This window comes from Haliotis rufescens, unplaced genomic scaffold, assembly GCF_023055435.1.
Source record: "Haliotis rufescens isolate VD_foot unplaced genomic scaffold, xgHalRufe1.0.p SCAF_21, whole genome shotgun sequence".
Classification (NCBI taxonomy): Eukaryota; Metazoa; Mollusca; class Gastropoda; order Lepetellida; family Haliotidae; genus Haliotis; species Haliotis rufescens.
The window spans coordinates 330354-342723 of NW_025963902.1; the positions used below are offsets into that span (position 1 = coordinate 330354).

At 39.0% G+C, this 12370-nt stretch overlaps 1 protein-coding gene and 1 long non-coding RNA gene across 2 annotated transcripts in view; one reads left to right on the plus strand and one right to left on the minus strand.

Moving 5' to 3' along the window:
• Positions 1-4531: 4531 nt before the first annotated feature.
• On the plus strand, positions 4532-4879 carry LOC124141675. Its single transcript, XR_006862054.2, has 2 exons — positions 4532-4742; positions 4810-4879. It is a non-coding gene; the product is annotated as an uncharacterized LOC124141675 (long non-coding RNA).
• Positions 4880-5956: 1077 nt separating this feature from the next.
• Positions 5957-12370, minus strand: part of LOC124141670 (WD repeat and SOCS box-containing protein 1-like) — a 29869-nt gene continuing 23455 nt past the window's right edge. Inside the window, exon 8 of the mRNA XM_046509718.2 lies at positions 5957-11305. Within this exon, the coding sequence (XP_046365674.1) occupies positions 11143-11305 (163 nt within the window). The 3' untranslated portion in view covers positions 5957-11142. The remainder of the gene's footprint in view (positions 11306-12370) is intronic.

Consider the following 12370-nt stretch of genomic DNA (forward strand, 5'->3'; position numbering starts at 1 on the left):
TCTTATCAATATTCAAACACAACGGAAGGGGAAACCACTGAAGTGGCTTCACACATTATACACTTGTGGAGAATGGACCCACGGCATTCGGCGTGACGTTCGAAAACTTTCATCACAAGCCTGACAAGGCCACCTACAGCCCCTAGGTGATAGTAATTAGCATGTGTGTGTGTGTGTGTGTGTGTGTGTGTGTGTGTGTGCGTGCGCGCGCGCGCGGGTGCGTGTCAGAGGTCAGAGCTTGGGGATAAGTGCGTGTGTGTTAGCGGGCGTATGCGTGATAAAGGTTATCATTAGCTTATAGATCGATACCCTTTATACCAGAGGAGATCCTGGTGGTTAAAACTGGCCTTCAGCAGCCCATACTTGTCGTGAGAGGCGACTAACGGGATCGGGTCGACAGGTAGGTTGATGCAGGTCATTATATACCAATTTTGCAATGTCATGGTCCAGATTCCATTATTTAGACACCTCGGTAATATTGGTTTGAATATTGCTAAGTCCGGCGTTAAACATACAAACTACTGGTCAGGCTCGTATCTTGGCTGATTTCATGTCATTGTTTCCCAGTTGCGTGGAATAATGTTCATGATGTCAATCACTGGATTTACAGACATCCATCCTACAGCTGGAATATTGTGCTGACACAGCAAGGATCGTTCTCAGGCTGATCATGGTTAGAAAAGGTGGTTATTGTGATTTGAAACTTTTGATTGACCAATCAGAATCAAGCATTTTCCAAATTCCTAATAATAATAAGGTCAACAAAACAATGTTGGATAAACATTTCAGGTGCCTAGGTCCATTTTATGTTTGTCGTGGATTAGAGCACGGAACGTTGGTATCTAACCCTCGATATTATTAGTTAGTTTTCCAGGCCTCGGACTTGAATTAACCATATCAACAATTAGTAAACCAGTCCTCCCGTTCGTGATTACTTAAACTAACCCTTGGGTTGCCAAGTGGCCCATACGTCTGAAGCCTATACTAACGTTTAGTCTCTGACTCTATATAATTTTTGATAGAAATACATAACTCCATTTAAACTGAAAAGGAGTCCCAGTGAGATGTGACATTCATCCTGACCCTGAGGAAAATCTAGACTTACTTCATTTAGGACTTTTACATTACAGAAATGGATGAGGGGAAATAACATCTGAAGCCCTGTAGTTCACTGTACAAAGTTACATCCCTTCGGCATACCAGGAACCTAAGATTCGAGTCCCAGAATCACTCTGATGTTTCTTGGTTTGTCAGATCCAAATAACAAAGTAACAAACTTCAAAGACATGCATCACTTCCGGCTTTTCTCCCACAAGCTGACAGACTGGATCAGATATCATTGAAATATTTTCCAGTCAATTGCATAAACCTCAGCAAAGCAATAACTGTTTGTGTTGTTTTTTTGTCAGTTGTTTCACGGAGCACTCATAATATTCTGAATCAGGCAGTCCAGTGGTTGATATCATGAACATTGATCCACACAATTGGGATCTGATGACAAGCAGTCATCCAGGCTTGGAGTCCATACCTTGGTACAGTGTGTGTTGTTTTCTGGGGTCCCCCAAGGTTATATTGCTGGAATATTGCTAAATTCGGGGTAAATCCATACTCACTCACTCCAGTATAGTGTGTCCATCTGATTGTTTGTTTGTTTGTTTGTTGGACCCTAACTTAGCAATATCCCAGCTTTATGACAGCAGTCTCTAAATAATCGAGTCTGATTCAATCCAGTGATTGACATAATGAACATTCCACACAACTGGGGTATTACACGAAATCAACCAAGTCACTGAGTCTGACCACCGGACCCATCTACATCTAGTGGCCTCTAAGGACAAGCATAGCTTGCTGGCGACCTATATTCTTACCGGAGCCAGGGTTTACAGTAAGCAATGATGTCCAATGTTCAAGGAGTACTGGAAAGTTCAATAATAGATAAATGTTTATTTCATTATTTACAAGGAGCAGTATACAGATATAAACAGGCTTTCAATGAAGATATGTACACATGCCAACAATACTGTCTGAGAAAACAAACAAAAGCTGCAAAATATTTTCAATAATCCATATGTATGGAAACACAACCATAACAGGAAACAAAGACATGTCCACTGTACTGGACAAATTCCTAACAGACAAAAATAAACTTTCGCAGTTGTGTTCAATGAAATGCAAATGTGTCCATTGTCCTTTAGGCCAGACTTTTTTTAAATCCACAAACTCCCAAAATTCAAATGCAAAATACAATGAACAGAAGTGGATGTTATCCCCTGACCAGAAATAAGTATAATGTTAAAAAACCCAACTCGTTAATAAATAAATTGTTATGCTATTATTCAAACTTTTGAAAATTTATCTAAAAATTTCCCCCTAACATTGTGCTTTATTTTTTCCCCTACCTTCTAACATTTTCAGGAAATGAAAACAATGAAAACGAAATCAAATAATCAGTTACCAAAAAAAAGAAAAGTCTGGCCCTACATAAATATTTTTGTTGACAATGCAAAAAATAAATATAACCAATATTTATTACCGGGCAATCAATGCACAAAATCATAAGTATTCTGATAATATGAACATAGAGGATTGGTTTCTGTAGTGTTTTCTCCAGTATTGATTTTACTATAAAAAGAAATACCCCTGTTCATATGATCAGAGTAATTAGCGTTTCATGTACTCTCTTTCACTGGTATAAGGCTGGGTGCCGTTGCACAAAAACAACCTTAGCGCTAAGATGATCGTAAGCCGATGTTAAGGAGTTATGATTACCTTAGCACTAAGATCACTTTGTACAACAGCATCCTGGTTTGTGTGGATTCCCAGTTCATTTTAAAACATCTTTCGTTAATGCTGACTGGTAACTATGGTTACTTGGTTGCTATGGTATCAATACCAGATGAAGCAGAGGGTGGAGAAACTGTACAGAAATATGCACCGATGGAATAAATAATGCTCATCCCCTGAAATAGTTCATTTGATAACCCAAGATGCACTTAACAAGGTTCATATATTAATGAAACGTTCAATCATTCATTTTTACCAACATACCACGCGATATCACATCTCTGATCATGTTGATCAACAACAAAAATATCCCCTACTAAAAAACCCAGTTTTGTGGAGGTACCTTCTTTCGAATAATTTTTGGCAAAAAATATAAAAAGTGAATTACATGCAGCTTGTGTTGTATACTCCCCAGGGAGTTGAGTGTGAAAATTGAGTGCACACAGATCCATTGACAGGGTTAATAATAATTAAGCACTATGAGCCTGTCCTTGTGATGTTGAAAAATAGTACAATATAAATGTACTTATTATTATAATTATTATTATTAGAGTTAAGCGGATTTTATAAAATCAACATATAGAGTTATACATTAAAATTACAGAAAAATAAAGCTGTGGTATGAAGCCACATGGACACAAAAAAAACATCATAAACATCTGTCGCCTGAAAGTCCTACATAAGAGGTAGGGAGAGTGAGTGAGTGAGTATGGTTTTACACCGCTTTTAGCAATATCATATTCCAGCAATATCATGGCGGAGGACAACCACCATGACGCTTCAACCACCAGGCTACCCGACCGCCCCTCATGTCACTGTGAATACAGGCTCATCTGGTCTTATATGAGTGCATGAGGTGAGGTGAAATTGGGTTTAACGTCGCGTCCAAGATTATTGCACTTATATAGCGACGTGCATGCACGTGTATGTGTGTGTGTGGCTGCTTGTACTAGTCCGGACTGATGCCGATTTATAGTGCTAGCTCACTGAGATACCATGCCGCAGTTTAACATGAATACCCCACTCAGACACAGTATACTGACTCCGAGCCGACCAGTCCTTGTTTTAGCCCCTTAATGCCGAGCGCCAGACAGGGTAACAACAAGTACAATCTTTTAACGTCTTTTTGTATGACGCGGCCCGGGATCGAACCCTGGACCTTCCGCTCTCCGGGCGGACGCTCTACCACAAGACCACGGAGGCGGTCTATGAGTGCATGAAAACGTTGACATGAAAACATTTTATTTTAAACATAGCAATTATTATTCATTAACTTGGCGGCCATGACATCACAGTGGAGGAACACACGTTCCACAGATTCCTACAGAACGTTGAACAGTAAGATGTTACTCCCAACCTCCAGTAGAACCAGTGTATTGTAGTTAAGACATTCTGAAACGACAGCCTCCGTGGCCTAGTGGATATAGCATCTGCCAGGAGAGCGGGAGGTCGGGGGTTCAGTCCCCTGGACATGTCATATCAAAAGACGTTCAAAGATGGTACTTGTTGTTACCCTGCCTGGCACTCAACATTAAAGCGATAAAACAAGGACTGGTCGGTTCGAAGTCACTATACTGTGTCTGAGCAGAGTGTACATAAACTGCGGCATGGTATCTCAGTGGGCGAGCACTATAAAACCATCATTAGTCCAAGCTAGTACAAGAGCACGCACAAGCACGCACAAGCACGCACACATGTGAAAGCACATCACTACATGTGTGCAGTAATATTGAATGTTAAACCCCGTTTCACCTCACCCTGCCTTCTGAAACAGACTGGGTCTTCTCAGTGTTTGCACTGCATCACATTTACATACATGATGTCATCAAGTTTTGTGCGAGTATATCCAATGAATCTATTTTTAGCCACAACACATGGGGGTTTCCTTTATGGTAAACGACTCTATTTATAGCAAGGTAACAATGCCATATTTGGATTAAGTTTCCGTAACAGCTAAGGTTTAAAATTTGAATCGAATGATGAGATCTTGCCCTTTTTGTTTCTACAAAAATATAATAACAAAAGCAACAACAAAAGCTAGGTAAGGAATAATTGTGCCAGAGTGTATTTATAAACAATAATAACTAACATGGTAGAAAAGAGTAACGGGCGCCTGCGGGAAGAGTTTGGTGTCCGCTGAATTCTCAGACCACATGATTACAGAGGAAACAGATGTCAGGTGAAATAAGTTTGTTTGTTTGCTGTTAAACGCTGCACTCAGCAATATTCCAGCTAAATGACGACAGTATGTAAATAATCGAATCTGGACTAGACAATCCAGTGATTGACTTCATGAGCATCGATCCACGCAATTGGGATATGATGACATGCATCAACCAAGTCAGCAAGCCTGACCACCCGATCCCGTTAGTCGCCTCTTACGACGTGAAATATGTCACGATATAGAATGAAACTGATGTGAAACACACACTAATGGTTTAATGATATTATTCCAATTTTAGTACAGGTTAATTTCTGGCAAATTCAAATGTATAAAAATACTATTTATTTATGTTACTCCAATATAGTTGTTTTGTTATCCCATTGATATAACAATGGACGTTGTTATCGGTGTGCATAACCAATCTGACTAAAACATGTGAAGGAGGCCATCAAGTGAGTGAGTGAGTGGTTTAACATCGCTTTTAACAGTATTCCAGTTATATCCCGGCATGTCAGCTTAATGTGGGAGGAAAGCCCGAAGTGATGCAGGTCCCAGACGTTTACCACTTCGGTGAAACCCACGAGCACGGGTATGGTGCTGACAAACCTAGAAACAATTGGGGCCAACCAGGATTCGAACCCCAAATCATAGGTTTCTGGCGTGCCCAAGGGACGCAACTCTGCACAGCGAATCGCGGCGCCTTAGACGACTGGGCCACCCGAGCCCCCAGCAAGCAGGAATAATGCGTGCCTACTTGATGGAAAAACTATAGTGCAACCTTCCTAAGATGTCTCGATAGAGGTTCCTGATGCGTGAGTGCTTCTGTAAACAGACATGGGTGCCAGCATGGCATATCAGTCGGAACTATATATTACTGGGCGATTCACACAGGCATTGTATTCATACACTGTTTCTTATATTACCTGAGTGAATGAAACATGTATTAACCTCTGTAAGTATTTTAAGACATCCTTGTATTTTTTCATAAATTGAATTTTAAAAAATTAGGGAAATAAATGTGTTTTACTCTCACCATAGGCCTGTACCGAACAATTTGTATTCCTAATATCTTATAAATGCAATACAAAACTCACATGGCTTATACAGATAATCTCTACTTTGAACACTGAGGGAAATACCTAAATGAACAAGCTTTGTTCTTATTTCAAAACCATATAAATAAGTATACAAATACTTTCACAATATGCTTCGACTATTATTTTTTACTTTGAAGTTAACAAAGGCCGCTTAAGCAGGGTGCCTGAACTGTTTTCATAATCCATCAATCAGATACAACATTTAAGATTTGTGAGTTTCTCTGTAGGCGTGTGGGTTGTTTGTTATTTCCATTAATTTCTTGATTAATCTGTGAGCACAGAAACACAACTCTTGCCGATCTAATAAACATAAGTTCCAACTTAGCTTCAGAACTGAGAAATAGACACCATGTTTAATCCCATTATCATTTGAACAGTTTCAGTTTACAATGGTGACAGCAGGTATTGTACTATGCAGGATTCAAACCATGTGTCGGTCATGAGAGGCAAACACTTTAGCCACGAGGCCACCCTGTGTATTTCAGTAGCATTGTTATCAAAGTAGTACAGTATTTGTGAATCTACTATTAAATATACCTGTTCTGGGCTATAAAATTACACAATGCACCCTGGAAGTAGAATAGATAACGTCAACCCATATTCCCTCCTTGATAGTAGGAAAGCGTACTTGAACCAATTTGAGGGGTTGTTTATTGTTCTAGAGGTCCAATGACCCAGAAAAACAGAGTCAAAACATCTGATAAGCTCTTCACCTACATATAGCACATCTATCAGTCCAGAGTCATGCACAGTCTCCATGTATTGCAGGCAGGTCATAGATAATGATTTTGAATGAAGGATTAACATGGAGTCCATTTCACGGAGGCCATGCAGAACCACCATATTGGGAGTGACACATGACTTACTGAATGTTGAAACAATAATGATTCATAGACAAAATGATTTAATTATTCAAACAGATCCAGAACGTTTTGGTATAAGTACATTTATCCCCCTGTCGTGGGGAGGATGGAGGAATTACTTTCCATAGTGTAGTAATATCCTGAAAATGTAAACTGCCTGTTGAAAATATCACTACATTTCCCATACAACCTCCATACCCTAGAGTTTGGATTAAGGCAAATTTGCATGAAAGGAGAAAAATCAGGGAAACTCTGCTTACCTTATTAATAAATGCAATTTGACGAGTGTTCTTGAAGAAATGAGACAACTAGCTTTTTCAAATATTATACATTCTTAGGTTGACAATAAATGGTATAATTGCTAATGTGTTCCATTCCAAATAAAGGTTTCAAATCTAAGATAACATATTCCAAATAAAGGTATCAAATCTAAGATAACATATTCCAAATAAAGGTTTCAAATCTAAGATAACATTTCCACAATAAAGGTTTCAAATCTAAGATAACATATTCCAAATAAAGGTATCAAATCTATTCCAAATCTGCACCAAAGAAAGTCTGTCTCCTATGTTTATAAGATCGACATGTCCCTTGTTCCCCCCGTCTAAATGTCTCCATAATTTAATCTCTGCCCCAGTCTCCCCACACATTACTACATGACAAACTACAGCCTGATGATACAAACATACAAGTGCAACTGTATGAACCACTTTGTAGCATGAGCATTTGTACAGGCAATGCATACATTTCAAGGCAAAGTTATTTCATATATTTTGTTAAGCAGCTTAAGTTTAATTAAATAAATTAGAGAAATATCAAGATGAAACAAAATTGTAAAAATAGTTCATGTAACTGTTTTCTTGGATCATATTTCAGCATTATAGTTAGGTACAAGTTTAAAAAACATTGGTTTCTTTCAACTAGTTGTACTTTATACTCAAAGCCAAAACTGTCATTTTGTTCTCATTATTTTATCAGATCTTTATTTTTGGGAAGCTTGTCACCCAGAACCACCCTCGTGTAATGGTGTCTAATTGAGCTGAAGATGGACCAACTTGACTTACCACTGAAGGAAGTCTTTACCAGTAAAGCAATAGTTTATATTCTTTACACAAGTAACCAGGAAATGTCTGCTTATTATCACACACCACTAGACATGTACTGAATTTTGACAGTAAAATGATAGTGATGAACTTTCTTCGTTTATCTCAATATGAAGTTTGTATCCAACCCCCAAGTCTCTCTTGGCCAGTAGTTTCGGTGTACACGCTGGCCAGCTGATTAATCAGTGGAGCTGTACGGTCAATATCAGCACAGTTATTACCAATATCACCTAGTAAATAAATGTACATGATAATTTATTCCTGCCTTTGAATATAAATACTGGACACACATGATCATCATGATAATACTCATTATAGGAGTAAAATAACTTCAAAATATTCATAACTGCCATTTCCCAGCAATGATTGGCTAGTACAGGAACACTTCACCCTCTCCCACGTACAAGGCAACACGTGATATGACTGACACAGACTGCTGGCACCATTGTCCACGGTCTCAATAACCAAGGACCAAGTCAGTGGAGAAATGATAACCATCATCATGATAATAATACCTTTGGATTAGGTTGGATATTACCGGCAAACATCAAAATTTAAAAAAAAAAAAAATTGAACACAACATGAAGCATTAAAAAAAATGTCTCTCTAATATAAACTTTAAAAAATAGCCAATGGAATTGAATTTACTATTGAAAGAAATAACCAAAGGTGGCCTTTTTCCAAAAAACAAAAAAAAGGGAATTAAATTTATCCCCATTCTGGCGTTACCTAAAAAAATATTTTTCAAATCAGTGTCTGAGTTTTTACAAAATGTACAAGGCATAAACAAGATAATACACATACAAAATGGGAAGATATCATTCATATTGTTTACCAAATTGCAACATGAATGTGTAAGACATGAATGAAGGTGGGTCGGTGCCCGTGGGATGAAGCTTAAATCTTAGTGTGCAAGTTACCATGGTAACCGGATAAATCTTTGGCTTATTGCAAACATCAATTTATATTCATAAAAATATACTTGAGCATTTTAAACAGAAAGTGACCTTATATTTAATAAGCATATAGACCAATGCAAGAAATTGACTGAAATATTATGAAGTGGTCATCTAGTGCTTGGCTTTGCTGTGTGAAACATATTTACAGAATCCGTTGTACAGGCCCATCCTCAACAATCACGGCACATTTTCTTTGCTTGATCCACATCTACCCTTGAGAAAGAGTAAGGATGCCTTTCCATTGCTTTTAACAAAATAACAGAGCCCTTATATGGTCTGACAATAGTCAGCCAATCAAACCTCTTCATACCAACATTAGAATTAACAAGTTCCTCACAGTGATATCCCGTTTGCGGAGCTCTTTATACTATCGCTGCCACCAGTCAAAACTCCCCACTGTGACAGGTGACCATGACCATCCTTGGAGTTGAACTCGCAACCGACGGACCGTTATGTTTACAAACATGCGATGACTGCCTTGACGTCGAATACACTTACATTAAATCATCAGGATAAGAGTATCAAAACCAGGCCCATCTTCCCGAGGCAAGCATGTCCACTAGCCTACATCAAAGCCTAGTTTCTACCCTTGCCCCATCAAGGCCACTTTTCTTGGCTTGACCCTAGCGCCACCTTGCGTAGATCAAGAATTGTGCCCCTTGTAATTAAAACGTGGTATCCAATCAGATCGCTGTTCTTATCTCATATAGCTTCACAAAGATGGCAACTACCATAGGCGACAACTTAGTCGCTTAGTCGATCAGATACCGAAAACATTCGCGATTTCATCCACAAAAGCATAGGCAATCGCTAGTGGACGCTCTTGCCTCAGGAAGATGAACCGGGCCAAGCCAATGCCTGCATCACTTGAGAACTGTATTTAGAACTAATATTAGGTAAGACACTTTATATATTAAAACTTCTGGATTCAAGCAACAGATGCCAAAAATTGATTGCTTAGAAATAATTTTATGCAATTATTACTTTTATAAATAATAATTGATTATAGTACTGTACGTAATCTCTGGCCATTGCAATCCTTTTACATGAAGCCCAAAGTCATCTCAGTAAAGTGCAGACATCTATATATTAGGTAAATATACAAAACATTGCACAAGAAACAATATCAGAATTTATCCCCCCCCCCCCCCGCCCCCTCCTCAAATCGAACACCAAAACAACTTAGGCCAAATAAATAATAAATTATGGAGCTAAAGAAATGTTGTTATTTTTCATATTATTGCATTGTATAGCAAATTATTTAAACCATTAAAGAAATAAGCGATGTTTTCAATAGGATTCTGCAAGGGTAGAAGGGTACTAGTGGGAGCAAGTTGTGTGTAGGTGGCTGTAGACCTCCAAGGACTCATCACACATCCAAGCCCAACAGAGTGCATACAAAATAATCATTGTGAGCAATTGCAGACCCTACACTAGGATCAACCATGTGTATCCTGGCTTCTTCCAATACAATTAATGAAACACATATACTGTAGGCGTGAAATAAAAATGGGTGCACTGGTCCATCGTAAGTTTTCATGTGACGATACGATACACAATACGTTTTCTTCTGTATCGATACAAGACGATACACTTGCTAAAATATATTACTTCCTACTCGTTTAATGACCCCAACAATATTGTCAGTCAAATATCACGAAATGTATTGTAATTAGCGTTCCAAATTCATTCCTAAAAATAGCAGCTACGACCATGTGTCTACAGCTAGCTTTTCCTTTAGAAATTGATTTATAGTCAAGAAGTTTCCACACAATTTGACTTGAATATGTGCATCACGACGTATCGTATCGTTACCTATGTATCATTACACCCCTAATATCGTGTTCCATTCGTGGATCCATGACATAATACCAAATGAAATGAATTTTTGGTCACATGACCGCTGTCAATACAATATTTGTACTTCCTGAAACATGAACAAGAATTTTCTGTTTAGAAAACAAATACTCTCTAAACAGCGACTCCCCCGAACATCCAATGGTTGGTCATTGAGGAGCAGGAGCACCGTCATCACGGAAATGAATGTGGATGAGATATTCCTTATTCCGAATGAAACATGAATCCATAATTTAAATATCTCCACGATATTGTGACATGACTTGCACCATGACGGTTCCTCACAGAATACTAGTCTTCCCACAATGCCGAGTTCTACACATCGTGATATTTGAGAAACTCCTTCAACTTAATCGGGATGGAAAGATGATCTATCTTTGGTGTGGGCAGACGTTTTCTGATTGTCATTCGCGCGAGATGCAGTAAACTCGTTACATCCCGCTCACTTCTGTAGAATGTAACTTCACCATTTCGCGTCCTGAAAAAACAATGAGAGATGCTTAGCAAGTTTTAATATGACAAAAACTATCACCCATTCGGGATTTCAAGTTGGAGTAGATCCTGCCAAGCTATCCTTGTCGTATGACTGAATAGATCATGGGTTGGTTGGTTGGTTGGTTGGTTTGTTGTTTAACGCCGCACTCAGCAATATTCAAGCTATATCACGGCGGTCTGTAAATAATCGAGTCTGGACCAGACAATCGAGTGATTAATATCATGAGCATCGATCCACGCAATTGGGATCGATGACATGCATCAACCAAGTCAGCGAGACTGACCACCCGATCCCGTTAGTCGCCTCTTACGACAAGCATAGTCGCCTTTTACGGCAAGCATGGGTTACTGAAGACTTATTCGACCCCAGATCTTCACGGGTCTGAATAGATTGGGTGGTCATGCTCTGTGACTGATTTGATTGTATGTCATTGTACGCCAACATCATGGATCATTGCTCACACTATTAATCACTCGATTGTCTGGTCCAAATATAATTATTTACAGACCCTGTCATATACCTGGAATATAAGTGAGTGAGTGTGTGACGTTTTACACAGCTTTTAGCAATACTCCAGCAATATCTCGGCAGGGGACACCAACAATGGGTTTCACACATTGTACCCACGTGGGGAATAGAACCCGGGTCTTCGGCCTGACAAGCAAACGCTTTAACCACTAGGCTACCCCAGCGCCCCGCCTGAACTGTGGCAGAGTGGGAGTTAAACAACAATCATCCTGACTCATGAAGCCGAGGTCAGCCAAAACCAAAATGTCACCCGGAAAAATGGATGAAAGTCTCAAGAAAGTCTGTCTCACAGACCCTGAATCACATTATTTTCCCCTCCGCTTCACATTTGTCCGTAATGTAAAAGGCCAATATGAAGCAAGTCTAGATTTTCCCCATGTTCAGGAATCTCCCATAGAATTATATATTTCCATCAAAATTATTAGCCGTAGTCTAATCTCCAGATGAAGACATCAGCAAACTAACCAGTGTTGGAAATACAGTAAACGACGGTTATAACGAACACGCTTATAACGAACT